Source organism: Xiphias gladius, unplaced genomic scaffold (genome assembly GCF_016859285.1).
Source record: "Xiphias gladius isolate SHS-SW01 ecotype Sanya breed wild unplaced genomic scaffold, ASM1685928v1 HiC_scaffold_1479, whole genome shotgun sequence".
In the NCBI taxonomy this organism is placed as follows: Eukaryota; Metazoa; Chordata; class Actinopteri; order Istiophoriformes; family Xiphiidae; genus Xiphias; species Xiphias gladius.
This window is the reverse complement of record NW_024401809.1, coordinates 214,462-240,676: the sequence shown is the minus strand read 5'-3', so window position 1 is coordinate 240,676 and position 26,215 is coordinate 214,462. Positions and strand designations below refer to the sequence as shown.

The window sequence follows — 26,215 nt, the reverse complement described above, 5'->3', positions numbered from 1 at the left end:
AAGATCATCTTGTCTTTCAATTCTTTAATTATCCTTATGCATGCCACAATTCCATAGATGTCCACCCAGGCACCTAGTATGTGAGTATGGATCTTGCACTGTTTAAGACAGCATTTTCCTATGCATGTTTGCATATTCATCTTTTCTTCTGCACAGACAAACACCCACAAATTACTAAGTGTTTGTATTTCTGTAATGCAGACAGCAGAGACAGAGCAAAGACCATGAAAAACCTGTGATTATGTTAAAAGCCATGATGCACATGGCAGTTGGAAGGGTATAGAATAGTTGGAAGAGTGTAAGGATTGTATGAATGACTGACCAACTCAGATTGGCAGTTATAGCCATGGCTCTATCACACTCCTGTTTGGTTGTGACATGAAATTTTGTTTTGTCATCAACTTCTAGATGCCCAGGCCTGGGGGCAGTGGAGGGGTGCCACCTGGGAGTCGAGACAGCAGTGGGATTTGTCGAAGCAGTAGCATCAGCAGTGGAAGTGGTGGGTCCGGAGGCAAGATACTGTCTCTGTCATCCATGAGTGATAGTGTGCACAGTGGCCTGAGCTGTTTCTTGTCAGAGCAAGCACTGGAGCAGGAAGAACGGCAGCAGCGCAGTCACCAGTTAGCAGAGTTTCAGCGCCTAAAAGAGGTTCGTGCAGCTGCTCAACTCAAAAACCTGGAGGATTTCCTTAGGATGAACCATGTATCACTCAGGGACAGCATGTCATATTCCACTGGCATGATTTACAGGTAAGCTGAGGCCATATATATGTGTATATATGTGTGTGTGTGTGTGTGTGTATATATATATATACATATATAGAGAGAGAGAGAGAGAGGGAGAGGGCACAAGCAGTCACTGAATGATTCAATGAGTATGAAATTGATGTGAATCATATGCTGTGGCCTTCGCAGTCACCAGAACTCAACACAATTGAACACCTATAGGAGATTTTGGAGTTATGTGTACACCAAATGAGGGACTATCTTTTAGAAAAATGGTGTTATATCTCTCTAGTAGAATCAGTGCCAAGGTGCATTGAAGCTGTTCTGGCAGCCACCAGAACAGCATGGTGGCCCAACACCTTACTAAGATACTTTATGTTGGTTTTTCATTTAATTTGTCACTCGTCTTTATATGTACAGTGTATCTCTATGTTAAATATTTACATTAAAAAAATGAGGGTGAGCTGATTTCTAATACTTCTGGAAACTCTGATCCAGATGTTAAATAAAAAATGAAATAAAAAGTATATCACCTATCTTCCTGGTCAAGATGGCAAGTGTTCAGTGCACACCTGTATAGCAATGAGCTTAGCAATGCCATTTTTTTGCAGTGAAACTTTGATCGGCACATTGTTGATCATCTTTGATTTTAGCAGACATCATCTGATGCAGGAGTTTTTCATTCAACTATAACATCGTATTAATTATACTTTTGATTATGATAGGCAATTTTAATTAAATGCTGATGAGCAGTAGGAAGTAGAAAGAGAAAGAAAGAAATTTATACCCGAAACATATTAAGCCTATGCTGCCTACTTTACTCACATAGAAATAACCAGTCAACAACACAAAACCCAGGCTGCCTATAAGGCAGATAAGCTACGAACACCATGACAGGTGCTGAGAGAGAGAAAGGATAGCAAAAGCAGAAGCCCAGGCTATAGTCTACACAGGAACAGGGAGTCATGGATCACCAAAGTCAATAGGATTCATCCTCTGGGGACCATGAATGGGCTTTTCAAAATCTAATGGAAATCAGTCCAGCCATTGACCAACTGACCATCACTACCATCCCTTATGATTTGCCATTGCCCTTCAAAGCTATCTCACTTTTTCTAAAAAGTTGTTTTAGGCATGTAATGATCCTCTTCATATATCTGTTCTTCATAGTGTGTTGGATATGGGAGTTCAATGGTAGCTGTATCAATCTATGCAGCAAAATTCACACTGCCAAGCAACCCTAGTATAATCACATTATTATGCATTCCACTGCTGCTATGTTTGGCCAGCCGAGATATGTTTCAAATCATTACAGCTCATCACAGTCTAGGTTGTGTCTCCACCAAGTAGCAGGCAAGTAGAGCAAAAGAGCACTTGTTGTTTATGTCACCTCCAGGGGTTAAGGGTTAGGAGCTTACATGTTACTGTTGCTTTATGGAAATAAAGCAGGATAATAACTGTTTTAATGGAGTGATGTGCTTTGTCTTAAAGATAAATATGAACACTACTTTGGCAAGAAGGATATAAAATGTTACAACATATTGTGCACTCCATGGAGTTTAATCTAACTTGGTATAGAAACGAAAAAAGAACAACAGAGTTTACACCTTAGCCACATTTTCTTTTCCAACTATTCTAGATTTAAACCACAGTTGTTGTCCAACTCCATATATGGAGTTGTTTTTCTAGTTCCATGCTGGCTACACTGCTTGCTACTAGTTACTGCTGAGTTTTTTTGATAGTTGTGTTTCCACAAGTGTGAGTTTCAGGAGACTGACTGACTTGTTTCTTACTCACTCATTGCGGTGCTAATGCGGTCTCAGCTGTACACTTACTATTTGAACAAAGGAAAATGCTAGTCTACCTGTGTGAGTACACAAAGCAAGGCCACCAATAGAATATCCTATCAAACCACACTCCCTGTTCTGCCTACTTACCTACATTTTCCCTCTTCTCTGCATCATATGTTTTCAGAACATTTCTGTCATTCAAAGCAAACATATTTTCGCATACTGCTGGGGGTGGGACAGACTGTCTAATTTCCAATAAATGGAAATTCACCAAAGTATCCCATATATAAAGCAATTCCTCATTCGAATACCATGTAATCACAGTGAAAGCTCTGGTCAAAATCTTGTTTATTGTTATGTACCGTCCCCCAAGGCAGCTGCACAATTTTGTTGATGAGCTGGACATGCTTTTGTCTTCCATCCCTGAACATGACTGACCATGGCTGATGATTGACAAGTACAGCTGACTTTCTCTCTCTCCTGAGCCAGTTCGACCTAAAGAAGGTCTTCACCCCTCCTACTCACAAAGCTGGTTAACAGTTGAACCACAACATGACAAGGTACTGCATTAGCCAACCTCTCAGTTACCCCATTATATTTCAAGTCTGTTTGACAGCTCATTCCAGTAGAAAGGAGCATGGTACCGGAAATCAGCCTTCCCTAGTTCAGAGTTGGTATGATGACCTTTTAAAGCCAGTCTCTCCTGTGATCTGGTGTTAGGGTTATTAGCTCTAAACTCAACTGTTGTTTGATGTTGACCATGTAAATGAAGACACATGCTCAAGCCTTCTAGAACCCAGTGATTAGAATCCAACATTTTCATAAAACTCACAACGGTGTGTGTGATTGCTGTTCTTGTGTGATGTATCCAATGGCACTTTAGTCGACAGTTTCCAGTGATTTAAGGTTAGTGTCCAATGTAGACAGTATGGTGGGCTGTATAATGTTTTTTTCTGTTTTCAAATGAGAAACAAGCTCTGTCTTTGTATGAGTCCAGTTTAAATTTTAAATTTTTCAGCATACTGTCTTAAACCAAATTCCTAAGTATTTACTGTGTAATGCTGGACTATATCAATTAGATTTCCATTTAGATCATGGATAAGATAAGGAACACCAGTGGTTCGTACTCTTGTGAAATGCACACATTTTGTCTTTTTCGAGTTTATATAGCAGCAGGTGAGGTCTGCACACAGTTTCAAAACATTTATTGCATCTCACCACATTTTGCAAAAAAAGTGATAAGACACTTGAAGACAAATGTCTCAAAATTACATCTTCATCAGTATCTCAGGAATACCCAATTCCCCACCCTTTAGATAAGTCAGAGCACGGTCCCCTGTACTCCATACCTAATCACATGACCAGAAGCCCCGTTTATGTCACACACACATAGAGTGTAATGACCACTTATTTAAATGAGGAATACTATCTAGTACAAGTATAAATTACAATTCCATGACATTAGATGACATCAACCTTATCGAATGTCAGCATTAGACATATTATGACAACAGTAAGATCAAATTTAATTCACAAATTCTTGGTCAAAAAGAGCATCAGAGAGATACAAGAAGATACCAAAAATGTCAATCAAGTGAAAAACTTGTCAACCTTACCGTCCATAACATATCAAATAGAACAAAAGATCCCAGAAAACGTTGGAACAATATCTCATAAACTAATTCGACTTCCCAGGTTTCATAGTCAAAGAACAAATACAGCAACATTCTGTCCTCAGCAACACATCTAAACCCCTCCCCGGACAGGTTGATGTTGTATGTTTCATCTCCATGAAATATAGACTTTTCATCGACTGTTCTGAAGGCACTAAGATGGTCAATAATTAGAAGTTTACAGGTCTTGAGGTTAACCTATATTAACCTATATACTATAATCCTAAGGTACACATTAATGGTATACATTACAGATGCCAAAATAGAGAATTTTGTATTCTCTATGAGTGACTGATCTTGTAAATGTGTCTGTCTGTTTGGCATGGGGGCAGACTGCACATTTACGATAAGGGAAGAAACCTTTCCGGTCCGGGCAGCCCTTTGGCCTTTTCCTGAGGAATATGACAGTCAACTCTGACAATCAAGTCTTTTATGTGAGAAAAGGGAGAACTCTTTAAAAAACTCTTTAAAAAGCCGCTCTCGAACTGGATGTGTGCTGAGAACATGCCAATGTTTTTCAATTATCCTTCTCAGTTGTTTCATTAAAAGGGGAGTAGATTAGGTGGTTGCACATTTACCAATGTTTCTTGTCTTTTATGTTTCTATTTGGCTCTCTGAGACACCTTATATGAGGCCTTTTCAAACCAACGTCTTGGATACCCTCTGTCACAAAACTTTTGATAAATGATTTTAACCTCTAGTCTCCATCTTAAATTTTATAGTTGGAGTCATATTATTAAGATCCCCTGCTGCTTGCCACAGCAGAAAAAACACCATCAATATATCTCTTCCACAAGATTATGTGCTAGAGAAAGGGGTTATTGTGCTAGAAATGCATATGATCCAGCTATCCCATGATAATCTCTGCATAATCAGGGCTAAATACTGAACCCATGAAAGTCAGTTGAAGTTGTGGGTACAAATCATCACCAAGGAGAAAGAATTATGCATTAACGATCTTAGATACGAGCTCAACCAAAAGGTTTGAGGGCAGTTTAAACTCATCTCTGTGATCCAGAAAGAATTTGACTGCCCTGAAATCTAGATCATGTGGACTTCTTTTGTAAAGAAAAACTATATCCAAAGTTACCAGATGTACTGCCCTTGAGGATTCCGAAATAGGAATTTTGTTTAGATTTTTAATGAAGTCGTTTGTATCGTTTTAATAGGTGGGTAGGGCCATTACAGTTGTTCTCAAATGTATGTCCACATATTGAGAGAGTGGTTCAGTAAATCACAATAGGTCTTTCCAGAGGTTTAGTGACGGATTTGTGGACCTTAGCAAAGGTGTATATTACTGCAGTAATAGGATGATCTTTCATCATTAATTTCTGATCATCTGGCGTTATGATCTCCTTTCACACTGCATCACAAAGAAACATATCAATCTCATCTTTAAACATCCTTGTGGGATCTACACTTATTTTTCTGTACCATGCAGTCTTTGACAATTGACCATTCATTTCCTCCACATAATCATAGCGTTTCAGCATACATAGGCCCCCATACTCTTAAAAATCACTATTTATTCAACATTGTTTTCAAAATTTCCCATTCTCTTTTCCCATTATCCTGTTTGTTCCCATTTTCCACTTCTATATCTATGTCCTTGTCCACCAATTCGATGAAAGCCTCAATAGATGGCTTGTTTACTGTGGAACAGAATTTGACTTTTATTCCTAAAACAGGCCCAGATGGAGGGTTGTAAACTGAAACCATATAATTTCAGAACAAATACATATGTTTTATGGACCAAATTCAATTTAAACATCTCTACCCTGAGTCTGAAGGGCTCGATGGTGTGAGGAGGGACATATGATAAGCCCTTTGTGGAAGTGCTCTTTCTCTTCACAGGTAGTCATTAGTACATTATTACATGGGTACTCAGTACTCACGGGTCAGACCATGCACATCCTCGAACTCAGCTTTCATTTTGATCTCACCTACACACCTGTAAAGTTTCATGAGTGTATCTTGCACAGTTGTGACGCTATCATGTTGAGAAAAAAATGTCCACAGACAGACATATAAACACCTGCCAAAGATTATAATAATGATTATGTCACTATTACATCGTTATCTGTTCAATAATTTGTATCCCCTTGAAAACTGAATATTAAGCAAAAAAAAAAGGATTCAAATGTCATCCAAATAAAACCTAAGACTACGGCACTTCTGTTGAGCTTAAACATGTTTGATCATTCTCCTTTGTAAATTGGTACCTGCTAGATGATTTTGGTTTCAGTTCATCTTTGTCTACTGTGTTACACTCCACTGCTTTCAAAAATATAAATACAATAAAAAGACAAGTTATGTTCCACCCACTATGTTGTAAATGTTGATGGTTTGGGCCTGTCATTATTTGTTCAATAAATTCGCTAATTTTGCCAAGCTAGTTAGCTAACTACCTAATACTACCCTGCTAAGCTGTTGAAGCAGGTGTCCTCTTCGACATTGTTTCACTTGCCGGCCATGCTTCTGCTGCTGGAGGCTTTTCGGTCATCTCAGCCTCAGAGCTAGCAGCTTTGAATGATCCTGTCAGCTTGGGGATTTTTTTTAATAGCTGTGACTCCTACTGCACTTTCTCTCTTTGATTTTTGTTTTATTTTTCATTTATATAAGCATTATCAGCTGTTTACTTACCAGTCTAGAAGAAATGTTGCAAGTTCAACATCAAACTTTATTAATTTCTATTTCTATCACTTCTTTTCCTCTACTTAAGTTAGCATGGCAACCAGTTAGCTCCAGCCAGTCCTGTCTCCTTACACTACTTTTTGATAGTGAGTCACAGTAATGTCCAGTCTGCTCTCAGTTCAACACGAGGGGAAGAAGAAGAAGTGCTGCCTGGAGGTTGTATTTTAATCTCTTGTCTTGTAAATGCAACGAGGATCTGGCAAGCAACCACTACCACCAACCCCAACCACTCCCACGCCTCCCTCATGACAAGAAACCATTTTGGTGGCAGAGAGAACTTACATATAGCCCAAGGCTAGCTAAAGTTTTATTTGCCAGTCTGCCTAGCTCCTCACCCTTTCCCACTTTCAGTTTCATCTGTCATACTTGATGCATCATCACATTTTTTTGGTCAGAAACTTGGCTATTGCCTTTCTGTTCCATTGATTTTCTCATTCTCTCTTTAGGTCTCTTTAGGTCAGGTGGTAGCACGTGTGTTCTGCACATCTGTTTATCAAGTGTTTCGACAGCACCCTTTTCACCATTACAGCCGGGGCCAGGGTATCACATGAGAAGTTGAAATGTGTTTTCAATAAGTATTTATATGTAAATACCTATAAATTGTATTGTCAGTGATCTAAGTCATAAAGTAAATTCTCATACTTGATTCCATTTAAGGGTCAACCACAGACCTTTGCCTGACCTTTGCCTGACCTCCGGCCCCCCCGACTAGTGATTTTAGGATTTTGGACGGTAAGGACAGCTTGGATATATGTCAATAGTTGTATAGGTCAGAAGTCTCAACCCCTTTATGCAATTGAAGAACCTTAGAAGTCTTCCACACCGAAAACATTTTCCTGAAATAAAAGTAATATGCAGCAATAACAGGAGCACTGAGGTATCTATATGATCTGTAGTTCACAAGATCTCACAAGGTTTTCTTATGTGTAAGTGTTTAATTATCAATTCATTATAGAATACCTGACAATAGGTATGGATATGGTATCATGCAAAAGGTATAGATACCTTATCATGCAATGAAATGATTATTAAAAGCTTGGTTCATGTCACTTTTATTAATAATGGGCCTGTTTTCAACATTAATTACTGAAGGAAGCAGTGTGGATATGATGTTTGAAGTTCTGCCAGTTAGTGTATGTGCCAGAATCTCTTGCAATGGACCAAAATTTATTTCTGTTATGCATCTAGAGCAAGTTAAGGAGAAAAGCAGAGATTTGATTTATTTTTTATTCTAAAATGATTTATAATGTGTCTGACCATTTGTACATACTGTTCACTGTGTCCCTCCCTGAACTTCCTAAAGTTCACGTGCTGATGGTCTATGCAATATCAGACAGTCTCTGTGACCTTGTACCTGCTCAGTTCTCCAAACTAGTCACTTTCACTCTACCACCCCCTAGCACAATCTCTGCCCACTGTCTATTAGACTTTATTAGGACTTCAAGCAAATCCGGTCTGTTTCTCAAATCAGATGTTTAGGAGAGACTGTCCGCACTGTTATTTGCAAATGATCAGATCACACTTGTTTGTCAAAACATCACCAGGCTATCTGGATGGCTTGCTGTAGTAACCACGCAGGCGTCATTAATCACGTAGCAGAAACGTAGAAACATAGAAACATGGTGTACAAAGAAAATCAACCTTAAAGCGTCTGTGGTCAAGCCATTGAAGGTTTGATTACATCAAGGACACACTTCAATGGTAATATGAGTCATCAATGTTTCACAGATTACTTATGCATGAGGAAAGCTGGCAATCAGTAACAGTATCCATCATTAGCAACATTTACACATATTCATCAAGGTCATCATCATCATAGCTGTGTTGATCAAACGGGGGAATCCAATCTGGTGTTGGGAACAAATCGGTTGTGTGCTCTACTTTCATTGGTGAATGGATTTCAGAATCAATTCCCTCAGAATAGGAAATACACAACAACCTAGGATGGCAAAAGCAGTAATACGATAAGGATGACAACTCAAACTTTAGGGAGATAAGCTCTCCCTTTGCCAAACAATTTCTCAAGCCAATCATCAGCAAATTGGCTGTGGCCAGCATTTTCTGTTAGTTCATTAGCCAATGTTTCTAACCCTAGTCATAATCCTTGTGAAAAAGCCATCAGGGGCTATGTTGTTTGGAATAAAAGTAAGGCATGAATCACCAAACATAGCACAAACACCAGCTTTTTCCCTGGGAGCATGTCTAGGGCCATCCTACTTTGCCAAGCCATCTGTAAGGTTGCCTGAACTTGCGCAGTGCGTGCGTCTCAAGTATAATTTCAAAATCACTGTTGATTGTAATAGATGTAGTTGATCCAATCTGTGTTTGGACCAGCTATACAATGTGGACAAAAGAATGCAACAAATCCACCCAACTGATTATGCTGCGCCTTGATTCATTAGGGATGCCTCTAGGAACGTCAATAGAATCTATCCATACTCTGGGATCTTCCTCAAATTCTCACCTGACTCTATGTTCAGTGCCGTCTGACCGATGTCATTGGCAGCAAGGGGTAAAATAAAGTGGGGCATTACCAGCCTTACTTGGGTACACAACCCCTTCCACTGCCGCGGGATGGTAGCTCTCAGTTTCTGCCCTCCACACATTCACCATCTGTCAGTCATTGGTGAATCAAGATTATCAAAAGGTGCGGTAGGAGGTCTGACAACAAATCAGGTATGTCTGATTACAGATACTGGGCCTGTGACGAATGTGGTTGCACGGTGATTGTTCCCTACATTGAGTGATATTCCATGTGAGGGTACAATTTCCCTCAAACATTCCTACATCCCACACTACCTTTCCCTGAATAATAGCAATCTGTAAATGCCATATAAGCTGATAATTCAACATTTGTTGGAGGTAGAGTGTTTTCCCAAGGTCGGATTTAAGTGCATGACTACATAAACCGGTTTTGTTAAAGAAAGAGGTGTATTTTGAGTTTGAGTAGTACAGATAACACAAATAAGGACATTCCTTTTGGTTTTTTACGTAATCTTTACGCCTAATAATTGCTGCACAAGTTTTGGATGTTTCGTCTACCGGGTGAATGAAGAACAGATCTCAACCAACAACCTCCTTAGGTCCTTCACCACAATCCAACCGCCAGGTTTCAGGTTGTACAATTGTGCTATGGTTGTACAATTGTGCAATGGTGTTTCAGCTGGGGTTGGTAGGGCTGCTTTCACCTGCTTGTGACATTCACAAAGCACAGAGGACAGGTTTGCACAATAATGCAACATTTCATCTTCACATTGGCTGGTGCTCAGGAGTTGCTTTTTAACAGGTCAGATTCCTGTGTTGAGTGACTGTGTTTGGTCTGCCAAACAGGATCTCAAAAGGACTTAAACCATTATGTGATCGTATTCTTGCTTTCATTTGCATCAAAACAATTGGTAATGCTTTTGTCCTCGGCAGTCCTCTGTCATCACAACACTTTGCAAGTTAGTTTTTGAGGGGACCATTTTCTCTCTCAACAGCATCACCGCTGGGTGGATGATAAGCACAGTGTTGTCAATGCACAAATACTTGCAAAAGCTTCAGAGCATCACTGACAAATGGGGTACCATTATCAATCCTGATTTTACTTGGAATTCCCCATCTCGGAATAATCTCAGTAAGTAAAGCCTTAGCTACTGCTGCTGCATCCTGTTTGGCTGTTGGGAAAGCTTCAAAACATTTAGAAAACATGTCAACAATGACAAGACAATACTTTTCCCCCTTCACTAGGTGTTAACTCAGAGAAATCCATTTGTAGATGGTTCATCCGGTGGTGGGTGAGCTGCTTGGTCTGTCTGGATACCTCTACCTATATTGTTAGTAGCACAAAATTTTTTGGGAGAACTTAGAGAATCCTTTTGTGAATCAATATTTTCGAACCTCATTTAACATCCCCCCTTTTGACACATGGTCTTTCCCATGTGTCTTAGCATAGTGATGAAAAGATATTTAGATAAACAGTTTTTCATGTTTGGTCCAAACCATACACCATCAGTATACAATGATGGTGCAGCCACTTCTCTTCCGGAATGTCTTTTCATCAGCATAAGCTCTCTGCTGTATGTCCTGCAAGTCAGCTGTGGGAGTCAAGGGCGTGTTATCAGGTATAGAGACACACTGAGCAGTCATTGTTTGTTTTGCAGCCTTCTTGGCAGCTGCATCTGCTTTTGCATTCCCCTGCAAAACAAGGTCAATGTTGTTAATGTGAGCTTCGCATTTACACACAGCAAGCTTTGTTGGGGGCTGGATGGCATCAAGCAATGCAGAGACAAGTTGGTGATGTGCAATGGGTTTGCCAGATGAGGTTAAAAAGTTTCTCTGTTTCTCTGTGCCAAAATCATGAATACCAAATGCATATCTGCTGCCAGTGTAAATTGTTGCTGTTTTACCTGTTGCCAGTTTGCATGCCTCAGTCAATGCTTTAAGTTCTGCTGCTTGCACAGAATAGTTGGCAAGTAATGGTTCTGAAATGAGAGGGTGAAACAGAGTCACAACAGCATAACCTTCTTGATTTTGGCCGGTCATTGGATTGCAAGAAGCTGATCCATCCACAAACATTTCCAGGTCAGGGGTGTTTCCTGCAAATCAGGTCACGGTGAACACACTTCAGTTATGGCAGCAACACAGTCATGTGGCTGACCATCTTCTGGAGTGGGAAGAAGAGTAGCAGTGTTAAGAAAAGTACATCTTTTCAAAGTGATGTTAGGCATTTCTAACAAAACAGTATTGTATTTTAACCATTTGGCTGCTGACCGATGTGATGTTTTTGGTTCCAATAGGATGAGTGAGACAGCATGTGGACCCAGTAGGAGTCAAATCAGAGTAACCCACAATGTCGCGTGAGGCTAAAACAGCCTTCTCAGCATCTGCTACAGCTCTGAGACATCTTGGTAAGCCTGCAGCTACAGAGTCAAGTTTGGATGAAAAATAAGCTACCGGTCTTGGTCACCCCCCATGTTCTTGTAAGAGTACTGATGTCAAATAACCTTTCTTGTCGTCCACGGTCTGGGTATGTTGTGTCAGGCAAACACAATGTTGATGTGATTTGCAGCACTGTTTTTAAGCCTTCAAATGCATCAGATGCCTCTGTTGTCCATTCAACTGCTGTGAGGCCTTGTCCATGAGCAATAGCTGCTAATGGTGACTCAATATCTGCATAATTTGGAATCCACCGTCTACAGTAGGATGTCATACCCAAAAAAATAATTTCTTGTTTCTTTGTTTCAGGTTTTGGGATGTCACGGATGGTTTCAACTCTTTTGGATGAGAGGGATTTGCCCTCTGGTGTGATCACATGACCCAGAAAATTGACATTTTGAGAAACCCACTGGAGTTTTGACAAGCTTGTTTTATGGCCATTTTCAGCCCAATGTTTCAATAAAGCCAATGTGTCTCACATGCACGCTTCTTTTGTTGGTGAGCAAATCTTCAGATCATCAACATACTGCAGTAGGGCGCTACCCATAGGCAAAATGAGAGTTTCAAGATTTTTCCTTTAATGCTGCCATTAAAGATGGTTGGACATTCCCAGTAACCTTGACATAAATTTGTGAACGTAAACAATTTGCTTTCAAACTGAAACGCGAACCAGAATTGACCGTTTTTCTGTCTTGGAATGTTGAAAAATGCGATTGCCAAATCAACAACAGAAAACCACTTACTCTCTGGTGGAACCAATCCTGGAGACAAGATTGTATGGGGATTTGGAACATTTGGAGCAGAGGCTAAAACTGCAGCATTCACAGCTTGTAAGTCCTTGACTAAGCAGTATTCCTCTGGCTGGCCAGAATCTCTAATCTTTTTGACAGGAAAAATCAGCGCACATTAGAGGTTGGCACAATAACTCCAGCTTTGAGGAGGGAGTAAAAGACGAGTGTAATGCCCACTATGGCTTCCTGTTTCAATGGATATTGGTTTTGACAAGGCCTGTATGAGGATTTTGGTGTGATCATAATGGGTGACCCTTCATTAGTCTAACGTCATATTTGTTCTGTGCCCATAGGCAATTTGGAACCTTACTTAATTCAGGATTTTCAGATGTGTCTGACACAAAAAATGGATTTGAGTCAAATGTGTATTTTCTTTTGCGTCTCATGAAGTCAGGAAGTGTGTAATCTTCCTCTGGTAGCAGCTCTACTGTGCGTTGTACATTTACCACTTATGAGAATCTTTTGTGGTGCACCCTTAGGCCTGTGTGATAGTCGACTTCTGGATCTGATGTCTTTTCCCAGCCTGTGGCATTATGGCACTTCCTAGTCTAAGGTCCCAGGTCCTTAGGTTGTTTGTCTTTGGGTTTCACCAGTGACACATGTGGGTCAGAACCCATGATCTGAAACAATCTTTGAAAAGTTATTTCAAGCAAAACAACAGAGGCAGCACAGCGATCACTCCTCCAATAGAGCCAGCTAATTCTCAGTATGTTATTTCCTCTCTGTCCTGTCTCTGTCCTGTCCAAATGACACATGCGACATAAAGTGTAAGTCTTTTGGCTTCATGTGATCTGAGGATGTCGTGAGTTTTGCTGCTTCTAGTGTTAATGTGTCATTCACAGAAATAAATGCTGTCTGAGGAAGCTTCCACTCTGGTGAGTGCTTCACAAAGGAGTATTCAGATGTCACTCTGGTGACTATGATGCCCACTGCTGTTGACATAAGCACAATGCCCAACTTGCACATCAAATCTCTGCCAATCGGATTTACAGGACAGTAGGGAGACAGTAAAAATGCATGCTTATAAAAAGTCTTATTGTTCATCTTGGCATTGCAGTGGGGTTGGTTGAATTTTTCTATCATGGGCTGTCCTGGTGCTCCCACAGGTTTAACATATCTTGCACTCATTTTGGGTGTTGTGTCAAATTCAGAAAACCGGACAACAGATTCAGTGGCACCAGAGTCGACAAGAAATGAGATCACTTTGCCATTAACAAGCAGTGTTTGTCTCGGCATTTTTTTTTTAAAGCATTTACTTGAGTATTTAGCATACAATTCAACAATTCTGTCTTTGCCTGTCTTATATTCAGCTGTAACAAAGTTTATTGCATCAGCGAACAACTGATTTGTGTCATGTATATTCATATGTCTGTGTTGGGGTTCTCATGTGTTTGATGTGTAGGTTGTACCCTTGTCGCCTCGGGTGTGCAAGGATCTGTCACCATCCTCGACTCTGCCTCCAGTCAATCAGCATGATCCTGGTCCTTTGTTGTTTGGACAATCTTTGGCCCAATGTCCAGTCTTGCCACACACGTAGCAAGTATCGTCCCCTTCCTTGACCGCCACGGCCACGCCCAAAGGGTTTCAGCATGAATGGCGTGCATATGAATTTACAGGATGGGGTCAGACCGTCCCAGAGTGTGGTTAGTTTGTTTGGTCTGGCGGAGCTGAGTCCAGATCAGGATCTAGGTTAACACACTGAGACACACACATTAGCAGAGCTGTCCCTGCCTTAGTGCTTCTGTCCTTACATGTCGCTTCCTCCATCCAATATACATAAGCTTTCCAATCAGCCTGAAACACTTTTTTATTCCTGCGTTTTTTTATTTTTCTCCTGACTCTCTTTCTCCTTCGCTTCTAATTTGGCTCTTAACAGTTTGAGTTGTTTGATGCTGAGGCATTCTGTTGCTGGGAAACCACATTTGTCAACCCAGAATTTCAGTTGGTCGCATGTATGTTGACCTTAATTAGTAATCATATATTGAATGTCTGGTGAAGTCATTTGGCACGGATTATCTTTGTGTCTCTTACTTCTACTGATTAAGGAACCCATTTTGGAATCTAATTGAAATTTTGAAAACCTTTTGGGACCGTGGAGTTAGACTGAGAGAAAACAATCAGATATATAAAATTATTTATTTATTTATTTATTTGTCTATTTATTTATCAGCAGTGTCTGCATCTCTTCAAAATATAAATTAACACTTTGATTTACGTGAATCTGATTATGTATTATATTTTAAGATATGAGATTCATTTAAATTTATTTGACACAATAAATAGTATACTCACATAACTGTTTTTTTTGTAAATAAATCTGAAAACACTCTAGACCCTTTTTGTTTTGTGAAAATAAAGGAGGTTGAGGTTTTTAGAGTCTTCAGACTCTCGCTGTACAGTATTCCACCTTCAGCACTGAGCGTCCCAGAAGTCCTCTCACACGAGTAATCCTGCCAACAATACCATATTAGTGGTGGCAATTCTTTCTGTTCCATATAGTACTAGGAGTCAAGGCTTGTCTTTCTCGAAGTTTAATTCATCATCTGCAGATGGTCCCAAGCATACAGAGAGCAAAGGTCACACAGCGATGAACAGTGCATGGCAATGAGCAATGTATCACAATGAGCAAAGGGGAGGGGTTGCTGTGTAACTGTTTAAAGAGATAAGACACACACATAGCAATTGTTCCATCGCAGCTGCAGGAAGGAAGGCCATCGCTTGGCGTCGTTTTATCACTGAAGGCCAGTGGAACAGTGAGCAATCAGTGCATTCCGTAGATTGATATAACTATAACATATAAGATGAACAGTAAAATGTGAACAGTATTAAAATTTTCCATTACACAAGAGAATAAGTGACTCTTGGCAAAAGCATGCAAAAAATGAATGAATTGTGAAAGTAAACATGAAAAATTTTGAAAAGACACTAAAGTAACTAAAATATAATCCTTTGTTACCAAAGGAGAAAGTCCCCAGATTCATCTCAAATACTGCTTTTTTTTTTTCTGTTGATTTGTTTGGTTAGAGTAAACCGATATATTTTTTGAAACACTGTCTACAACAAATTCAATATTATTAATGGCTTCTTGTAAATTTGCCACAAAATATAATACATCGAGTTCTTATGGAAGCCCATTCCCACCAATGTGATGAAACAGACAAAAAGATCCTATAAGTCATTATAATGAGAAACTTTCTTGAAATAATCACTTAGTATCTCAAAATTATGACTTAGTATCTCAAAATAATGAGAAACATTCTTATAATAATGATTTATTATCTCAAACTAATTACTTAGTTTTTAAAAATAATGAGAAACTATCTCAAAATAATGACTTACTTATCTCGAAATAATGACTTAGTATTTCAAAATAATGAGAAACGCTCTCAATATTTTGACTTAGGCCTACCATCATGAAGTTGCGTGCACTAGCTAGCTTTCTGTCATTGCTAACAGAAAAGAGGTAGGCAAGCAGTAAAAAAACCAAAACATGATTAACATTAATTCCGGATCTCCTGTTTCATAACATCATAGTTTGCCTGTTTCTTTTCTCCTGCTGGACATTACTCCATGTTTTTTAGCATTCAGTGTCAGTTTGTTCTGGTGGGTTGCTGTTCCTCATCTTTACAGTCAAAATTCTGCAGTGAAGTACATTGTACTGTAGGAGTATTATTGAGCAATTGCGTGGGGATCCCAGAATCATTTTCATGTGCTCCACCTCATTCAAAGATGCCACCTGGTGGTCACTGGTGAACACAACAATCTCTGGATGTTAAAAGAAAAATGCAAACGAGTTTAAGTGCCCCTGCTGGTACGCCAATAACGATGCTGGTTCTGGGGCAGAATGGCATAAGAAAATGAGAGACCACTGCACTACTTTTCCTATCCAAGGCTCTAGGGCAATTTCTGCAGTTTTCACTCAAGTCTCAGACTTTCTCTCTCAAAATAATCTACTTGATTCAAACCAATGTGGTTTCAAGAGTGGTCATTCCACTGAAACTGCACAACTGACAGTGATAGAAATCCTGAAGTCAGTAAAAACAGATAACCAGTCCTCATTTCTTATCTTGTAAGACCTTTTGGCCACCTTTGATATGGTAAACCACCAAATTCTCCTGTCCAGCCTATCCAGACTAGGTGTTTCTGGTTCAACACTATAGTTTGAATCCCACCTCACAGAAGACCCAAAGTATCACTTTCTTTCCGCTGGCGTACCTCAAGGATTGGTGCTTGGTCAACTTCTTCTCTTAACATACACCACCTCCCTTGATTCAATTATCTGATTGCATGGTTTTTCTTACATTGCTTTGCTAATGATATCCAGTCCTTCCTGCCAGATGACTCTACTGTCTCAGCATGGATCTCAGCCTGCCCCAATGATATCTTAAAATTGATGACGGAAAGCCACTTTGATTCAGTCTCTCAAAGACTGAAATTCTGGTGATCCCAATCAGTCCCTTTATTCAGCATAACATTAATATCCAGCTTAGCACTGCCTCGCTCTCTCTAACAAAGTCCGCTTGAAATCTGGTTATTTATCACCTCTACTCCTGTTACATCCCTCCTGGCAGGGCTTCCAGCATGCACAGTAAAACCTCTGCAAACTGTCCAAAATGTGGTAGCATACCTCATCTTCAACCATCCAACAACAAATCATCATGGCGCTTTTCATTGTTCCACTGGTTCCCTGTTAAGGAGGAATGAAACTACCAAAATCAAAACTAAATAAAGAAATAAATAATTGACACAATAAATATATTAATATGACATAAAATGGATATGCATAAAATGTTCTCAAATGATGGGGGAGGCTTCAATTTGATGACTGGGGGTTTATTACAGAATTGATATTTTTGCAAAAGAAACTCAGGGTTATGACAGTTTCTAATAGTTATTCTGGAGAAATATGAGAACCCAGCATCCTTGACAGCTTTTTGATATGAGTAGTTCTTTCAGAATTTCACATTACACCAGCAGTCTACTCTTTTTCCATTTTTGTTCTGCTTGTCTAAGTTTTCTGGTGTTGCCATTTCAAAGCACAGCAACAAACTGCTTTACAAGACAAAATGAAAATTGAAGACAACAATAGAAAACATTTAAAAACAGTGCCACAAATGAGGTAGCGTAGAATGAAATAGAACATGGCTTAATAAAATAAGAATCAGGAGAATGACTTTGTATAAGAAGAGGTTTTAAGAAGTGACTTAAAAAGTTGAAAGCAAAATCAAACCCCAAGCCCTGCACAAGCACACTTATAAAAATATGTCTTTAAGAGGGATTTTAAAAGAGGATAGTAGCTTTCCAGTCTGATCTGATCAGGAAGGTTGTTCCAAGAGTGGGGGCCTAACAAAAAAGCCCTTGGTCCTCGATTGTGGAATGCCTAGCAGGGCTCAGGCTGAAACCAGGCATGTATGGTGTCAGACTATCTTAGATATACTTAGGTTGCAAGTCCAAAACGGGCCTTAATAGTCATCAGTAGAATCTTAAAATTCTAAAAATTACTGGACGCCTATGTATCTTGGTTTGTTTTTGGTTTTGGACAAGCTTTAATTTATGCAGACCCTGTTGGTTATGATATGTATAGAGAGAGTTAAAGTAGTCCAAATAAGAGGAAATAAAAGCATGTATGACTGTCTCTAGATTTCTACTGGATAAAACTGAACTGATCTTGGAGAGACCCCTGAGCTGCAAAAACAAGACTGGAGAACTATGTTAACATGCTTGTTCAAGCTGAGGTGGTTATCAAAGGTGCCATATTTTGGGGCAGAGAGCCCAGGTGAGTTGAGGTATAAGCATTAAGTATGTTAGGGACAATAGTAATGACCAAAGTATTATCAAAATTTAGCTGCATGACATTCTGGGTCATTCAGCATTTGAGGTGAAGAATGCAGTAGTAATGCAGTATTAAGTACATTAATTTGAGAAGAATCATTGAGGTTAAAAGGGAGATACAATTAAGTGTCATCTGCATAGGAATCAAAGCTAACATTATGCCTGCGGATGACATGCCCCAGGGGTAACATGTATAGAGAAAACAAGAGAGGTCCAGGGAGAGACCCTTGAGGTACCCCGCAGGTCATCTTCACAGGGGGTGGCTGTGATTTGCCAATAGCTACACCAAGAAATCTATCTTGTAAATAAGAATAAAAACCACTTTAAAAATTAACCAGAGATGCCAACCCAGTGCTGATGTTCCAATAAAATAGAATGATCAGCAATGTTGAATGCAGCTTAGATCTAATAGAACCAAAACTTAAGATTTTCCAGCATCAGCTGCAACCAGCAGATCATTCATCACTTTAAGGTGTGCAGTCTCTGTACTGTGGTTTGCCCTAAATTATGACTGAAATGTTTCAAAAAGTCCACTCCTGTTTTTAAAAAAGCGTATATTTGTTCAGCATCAATTCTTTCTAAAACATTGCAGAGAAAGGGCAGTTTGGAAATTGGTCTAAAATTATCCAGGGACTTAGGGTCCAAAGATGTTTTTTTTCAGAAGGGGTTTAACAATTGCATTCTTAAAATAAGCAGGGACAGAAACACCCAATAGTGAGGTGGTAATTATGAAGATAATATATGGGCTAACAGATCCAAGATATTTCTTTCAGAAATCTCACAGGCAAGATGTCAGAACAAACAAGGGGGTTTAATTTTATTAATCACGTCAGTGAGTGTCCATAGATATTGTGTTAAAGGACCCAAAACTGCACAGTAGTTTTAGAGGAAATTGTGTCCTATGCAGGAGGGGGAATGTTCATTCTGATGCTGGAGGCTTTGTTGATAAAGAAGGTTAAAATTATTCACATTTCTCTGGAGAGAGCCCTTGTTTACATTTGATGAGCCTGTGTGACATGGTTAATAACATTAAACAAATTCCTGGTGTTGCACCTGTTCTTTTCAATAAGGTCAAAAGATATTGTGCTCTGGTGATTTTAACTTCTGTATTAAAAGTCTTTTAAAATGTCTAGGTGCACTGGCAGTTTAGAAGTTTTCTACTTCCGCTCTGCCCTATGGCAGTCCTTCGTTAGGGCACCTGTGCTCTCATGGCAGGAAACTGGAGGAATTTCTCTACTTAAATTTGGTCAAAGATTTGGACGCAAGTATTAATAAAAGTTTTTAAGAATATGTCAACATCTTGGCTTTAGTTAATGTCAACTGAGGAAGACAGGAAAGTATCTGTTAATTTAGCTGCAGAGGAAGTATTAAAAATGCAAGAGCATACAGGGTTAGGCTTGTTATTAGACAAATTATTTTGGACCGTTATGCATTTGTGTTGGGAGACTAACATCCTTGCATAGTATATTGTCTATTGAAATACCATGTGAAACAACTGGCAACCACAAAAAAACTCAAAAGCATGACTCAGGAGTCACAAACTGGGTTCCAGGTTCCAGGGACACAGGTCGGTACGCAGGTAGGCAAAACACGTAGGCAGACAAAACCAAAAGAGATTAGGCAAAGGCGAGGTCAAAAAACTAACAGAGGCAAAACAAACCAGGAAAACTTAACACTAGGAAAATGGCTGGTACACTTGTCACATAGGAACAAACTGGCCTAAGGGGAAGGGAGCACAGAGAACAAATACACTAGGAGAGGGAAGTCAATGAGACAGGTGCAACATATTAGGGTGGGGCAGACAATCTCAGCGACAGGAAACACACAAGGGCAGGAAGTGGGATCTGGAATGAGAGGGAAAGTTTCATTTCAAAATAAAATAGGAAATTCTGCAAGCAATGGAAGTAAACGAAAACATGACCTAGTACTCTCAGCTCTCATAATGTGAGAGGACAAGATCAAGGGTGTGGCCCTTGTTGTGAGTAGGCCCTGTGACAATCCTACTTAAATTGGCTAAAAGATGGCTAAAAGATTATCAGGGCAGCAGACATGTATGTTAAAATCTCCCACAATCAGAACTCTGTCATAATTTGGCATTACAATTAACATGAGTTCATAGAATTGTTCAAGAAAGCCAGATACAGACACTCTAAATTAAAAGAGTGTTATGTCCTATAATGTGGTCTTTGATTAATAATTGAAATTATGGGCACTGAGGGCATCTGGGCACAAGGGAGAGCTAGTGAGTCCATGCCTGAATGAGATGATACCAGCGGAGCAGTGAAAAAGTTGGATTGTCATTGGAGACCGAAGTGACTGGCATCAAACCTTTTTGACTACTTGGACATGTGGTAGGAGTGTTAAAAACTGTATACAATATAATGTGCATCAAAGTATTTGCACCCAGTCTACTAGGGTGAACACCATCCTTCAAATAATAGGGCAGACTATTCCAAAAGAGGTTAAAATTATCAATAAAAACTGTGCTGTACACTGTACAGACAGACCAGAGCCATGTATGAAGGCTAAGGATCTGGGTAAAACAACTGACACCTCAGCCAAGTGGGTGGATGGGTCTGGAGATAAAAACACACTTGCATTACATTAAGCGAGTGAATGAGCCTGCTTAAATCGCATTTTAAAATCTCAGAGGTCCGGTTGGAAAAATCATTACAGCCTGCACGATAATAACATTATGAGCACTGGGATGTTACCCACCTTAGCACCTGGGAAACAGTATGTCACAGGTGATCTTTTCCTAATGTGCCTCACTATTGAATCACCGATAACAAGGGTGGAGGGAGAAGCAGCTGGTGATGGTGCAGATTGAGTTTGCTGTGAGGGAGCAGCCAAAGGAGGAAGGTCAGAGGAGAGGGCACATGAAGAGCCACACAGAGCTGGAGTGAAGTTTTACTTTGAGTGGCAAGGTGGGGGGCAAGAGGATGGGGAGGCTGGGGGCGATGGAAATCTACTGTACTCATTTGATAGAGGCGGAGGAGGCCGCGGGTTCCCAGCCAGTGGAGGGAATTTGCGTAAATCCATCAGTATGAAAGGAGAGTGTTTATGCATATATATATATACACCATTCATCCACAACATAAACCAGTAACTGGTTTTAATGTTTTGGCTGATTGGCTTGTACCAAGATACACATTTTGTAAGACAATTAGAATTTGTTAACAATATTGCAATTAAAACTAAATTTAAAAAAGAGAATACAGTGTCAATGTCTTTGTCTGTGGTCTTGGCTCAGGTTCAGTTAAGGTCAAGGGCAGTCCAATTCTCAAGCTCAGTTCTTATGCAGCCTCTTGAATTCCACTGTGGTTGACTGTGCTGAATGTTCACTGTTGAATAAAACAAAAGACAAAAACTATTGACTCAAATGATGGTACAGTCTTACACCTCAGAAGACAGTTATCCTGACAGTGGAATAATTTGAAATAGGGTTTTTTGGGTGCTGTCAAAAAACAGCTGTTTGTGCTAATGACCTACCTGAAAATTAACGAATGCAAACATGGTATACGGTATTTTCACAGTGCTCATCTAAGAGACTCCTAATAGTGTGTGTAGATTATGAGCAGTATTAGATTATGAGCGTGTGTAGACCATGAACTTTATTATTGTTAAACTTTTATTTATACCATACCATATGACCAGTGATCTACAAAATAGTCACCTGTACACAGCCATGAACTCTTGATTCAGACTAATTTTTTATATTATTTATAAGCTCTAATGTTAGTTTTTCCTACCCATTAGTTTCTCCACTAACCAATTGTGAACACAAACCTATACAGTGATAGCATAAAAAGTGTCCCACCCTACTGTGTGAAAGTTATAACATAAAAAGTGTCCCACCCTACTGTGTGAAAGCCACAACTTTGCCACAGTTTCTAGTTGAACCTGGCTCAACTTTAGTGCCAGTGTGGTATCATCCAGCAAGGCGCTGCAGTGGCCAATCATAAACATGAAACCACCCATTCCTGTTGTATTTTTAACATGTAACAGTGTATTTCTATTGTTTGCCTGGTGATTGTTGGTATGAAAGATAAAACAGCTGCTGCCGTATTAACTTTCCAGAGTTGTAAAATCATATGTTGGAATATTATTAACTGCTGTGCAGTGTTTTGGCATCTGATAAGCATTTAAACGCTCTAAACTGTTATTCCAACTGAACGTCCTGATACTTTCTTGTATTTCGTTGTCTCACTGGTACCTTAAACAACACGCCCCCACCAATGAAGCCCCCTGCACTGGGCAGTTTTTCCTGCATAGACTAGTGAATAAAACTGAGCCATCATTAATATTATTTAGACATCTCCCACTATGAAAAAGTCAAAATGTCTGCTTTGAAAAAGGTATAATGTATACAGTATGGAAGAGGCAAATGTATTTAATTCATTTAATCTATGTAGCCTACAATTCATTGTGCTGCTCAGTGGGAGACAGTGGTAAGGGCTATAGAGCCATTTACGAGGCACAGACTAGGTAAAAACCAACAGGAGAAGATCAAATATGATTGCCCTCTTACTTCACTTTATTGATATTTAGAATAGAATATATTGATAATATGATATATACTGTACTTTATAATTAGCTGTCGTACAGTTCACTGGACTGTGATTTTTTATTTATATATTTTTTTTGTCTGCAGAAATCTGGGCAAATCTGGGTTAAGGGTCTCCTGTCTTGGATTAGGTGAGTGTGGTTTATACATACAAGCGCATCAACAGTGAACACCAAACAAATTCAAGTGCTATTCAGTCTGCAAGTCAACTTTTGAGCTGTGCACTTATTTCTACACCAGCTTTTTCTATTTTCTCCAGCTTTTTTGGCAGGTTCTGAGCAATTGAGATCACAAGAGGGCACTTGCCAACTATTTACATCAAACTTCAATGGGACATGTCCATATCCAGCCATTTAACAAACCCATATCCTGATGTGTGAAATGTATGCCTATATACACCCTTAAAAATCCCCACAATGGGGCAAAAAAGTAGTTTCTATACCATTTATACTACTTTCTGCTAACAATCCCCCATGTGCAAGTAGAACTGAAAATAAATTAAATAAATAAATTCTCTCTAAGAAATCAGAATATACTGTATATTCTTAGTGTTTGTTTTTACTTATGTACTTAGTCAAAACGATATTGTTTTTAATTATTTCCCTTACATGGTAGTGGCAAGGGTTATTCATTTTTGGTTCCAACCAAAAATGTTGGTACTGTTATTTAATTAATTGAATACAGTCAATCCAACCACAAAAAATGCTCTGCCTTTCCTGCAGCTGCACTACACTTGTGCTGCAGCACAGCATGTGTTAGTGTCAACCGCTTTGCACACGTAAACCCAATATTGTATTTTGGCTTGGGATGTGATTACATGTCATGCTGCACTGAGACTGTACAGTAGACTTGACTGTTGATTTTAAATGTTCAGTAAACAACTGAAAGAGCAGGTAAAACGTTAAGGAAAACTATATGTAGCTACACAATTCCAACATGTACAGCCATAGTAATACCATACCTTTATTTTTTATTTGGTCAGATGACTTCAAGATCATAAAATAGAGATTTTTATGGATGCCTCAGTCAGTAGTGCAGGAGTTTAGATCTTTACCACCTGAAAACTGTGGTATGACACATAAACGTGCTACATGTTTCTTGCGGTAGGCTCCCTGAACATGTGGTTGCCTGCAAATCTCCGCAGTTATCTAAATGCGTTCCTCTTGAAATTTGAAGCCCAGTATATGTGATGTACAGTGGCGACATACAGCCATCAACTTTGGGCTGATGATGAAAATTGAAATAATAAATTTTAATCATTTTGTTTATGACAAAGTAAAATGGATAACTAAGAAATGAATCCCATTGTGTAAAACAGTCTAACTCATTGCAGTATATAGCCTATGCTAGAGGTAAAGTTACGGACAATAGGCCTGTACAGAATATATCCCACATCTCAGAATCAGTCCTACACTTGAAAACCATTATTTTATAAATGCAATGTCATCTGACAAAATCAGCATAAACACAGGTTATTGACCACAGTTGCCTGATCAAGTGCATCGACAAATAGAATGATTGAGCACAGATAAAGTCAGAGACAACAGAAGGTTGTTATCATTAATTATTTAAATCTTTCAGATTTAATCAGATGGGGTCCAGCATGTTTGGCAGGGACCTGGTCAGGACTACCACAGTGACTGCATAGTGCTGAAATGGGACATTTATAGATGCCACTAAGTTTATTTACCGAAATACTGAATGGAATGTGTTCCAGTCTCAAGAAGCTTGACATGAGACAAAGTTTTCAACATGGCAAGTATCCCAAACACACTGCAAAAAAAAACCAAAAAAAAACATCACACAAGTTTGTAAAGACGAAGAAAATGAAAACTAGGACCTGGCCAATTTTGTCCTCTGAAAATAGAACAGCTTTGAAATATTTTAAAGGAGAATGTAGAGCAACAAAACCTCTCGAGAAAAGAGCAGCTGAAAAGATATGTGAAGAATGGCAGAACATCTCTCCCCATGTTTTGTGAAAGATTGGTATCATCCATACGCAGGGGGATTGAATCTGTCATCTAAAATAAAGCCAGACATACAAAATATAAAAAATACATAAAAGACTGACTGTGAAGGCCATAGCATATGATTAACATAATTTTCATTCTCACCAAACCATTCAGTGACTCCTCGTGCCCTATGGGGGCATTGTCAGCCTCGATCACTCAAAATAACTTTGTATTGATTTGCAGTAACCCTACCCTCTAGGGGGACGATTGGATCCAAACCATGCCAGCAGAATGCCCCACACAGCATAACCTTTTCCAGAATCCTTTCCTAGATTCCTGTTGAAACACTAGCCAGTTGAGCAGTCTTTGTACCTGAAGCTGCTGTCCTCAATGCCCCAAGCAATGAACCCTCTTTTAAAATCACTTAGATCTTTTCCTCTTGCCATCTTGATACAAAATCAGAATCAACTGGGAGTGCTCAGAATTGTTATACATGACACAGAGCATGATTGGATACTGCTTAACTGTGCCATTCAGTGCACGTGTGTGGAAATATCTGCATTCGTTATGTTTCTCCACTCATTTTTTCAGGTTTTTCCTTAAACTTGTCACATGTCTGTATTAAATGAACCTGATTTGCCACTACAGGTAAGTGAAACAATAAGATATTTTTAGTCATTTGGGTGAACTGACCTTTTAAATCCACTGGGAGGAGAGAGGATCTGTATTCAAAGGGAAAAAAGTCAACCTCCATTAAGCAATGTAGTTCCAAAACACAATAATACAACACCCAAATATTAATATACAACATGAAATATGTTGTCAATGGCAGACAATTAATACAGTACTTGTAGTTGCATTCATGATTTTCAAAACACTGAAATTCTTGTCGGAGTGTAACGATTGGTTTCTTTGTACATTAAAATGTATTTTCATTATTACTATGTGTTATATTTTTTGGTTTGTTTTTGTTTTATGTGTTTTTGTTTTTGTTTCCTTGACTGCTGCTGGTGGTGGTTGGGTATTGTAATCCCAGATATTTCTCAAAATACAATAGAGATGCAAAATTCACTCTGAACAATTTCATATGTTCTTTCAGTAGAAAATATTCCAATGAAAACTGTGGACAGTAAATTTTTTTGGGTTATCTCTGCAGCTCCTTTATACTGAGCACTGAGTCTGAAAAGAGAAGTTAAATTTTAAATCATATCATAAAAAAAAAAATCCATTGATATAAAACCTGCACAGAAAACTATGGAGAGATACTGCAAGAG

The 26,215-nt window shown here is 39.1% G+C and overlaps 1 protein-coding gene across 1 annotated transcript in view; it reads left to right on the top strand.

Moving 5' to 3' along the window:
- Positions 1-408: 408 nt before the first annotated feature.
- LOC120787484 (voltage-gated potassium channel subunit beta-2-like) overlaps positions 409-26,215 on the top strand; it is a 106,424-nt gene continuing 80,617 nt past the window's right edge. The window contains exons 1-2 of the mRNA XM_040123158.1: positions 409-749; positions 23,077-23,120. Of these exons, the coding sequence (XP_039979092.1) occupies positions 409-749; positions 23,077-23,120 (385 nt within the window). The remainder of the gene's footprint in view (positions 750-23,076; positions 23,121-26,215) is intronic.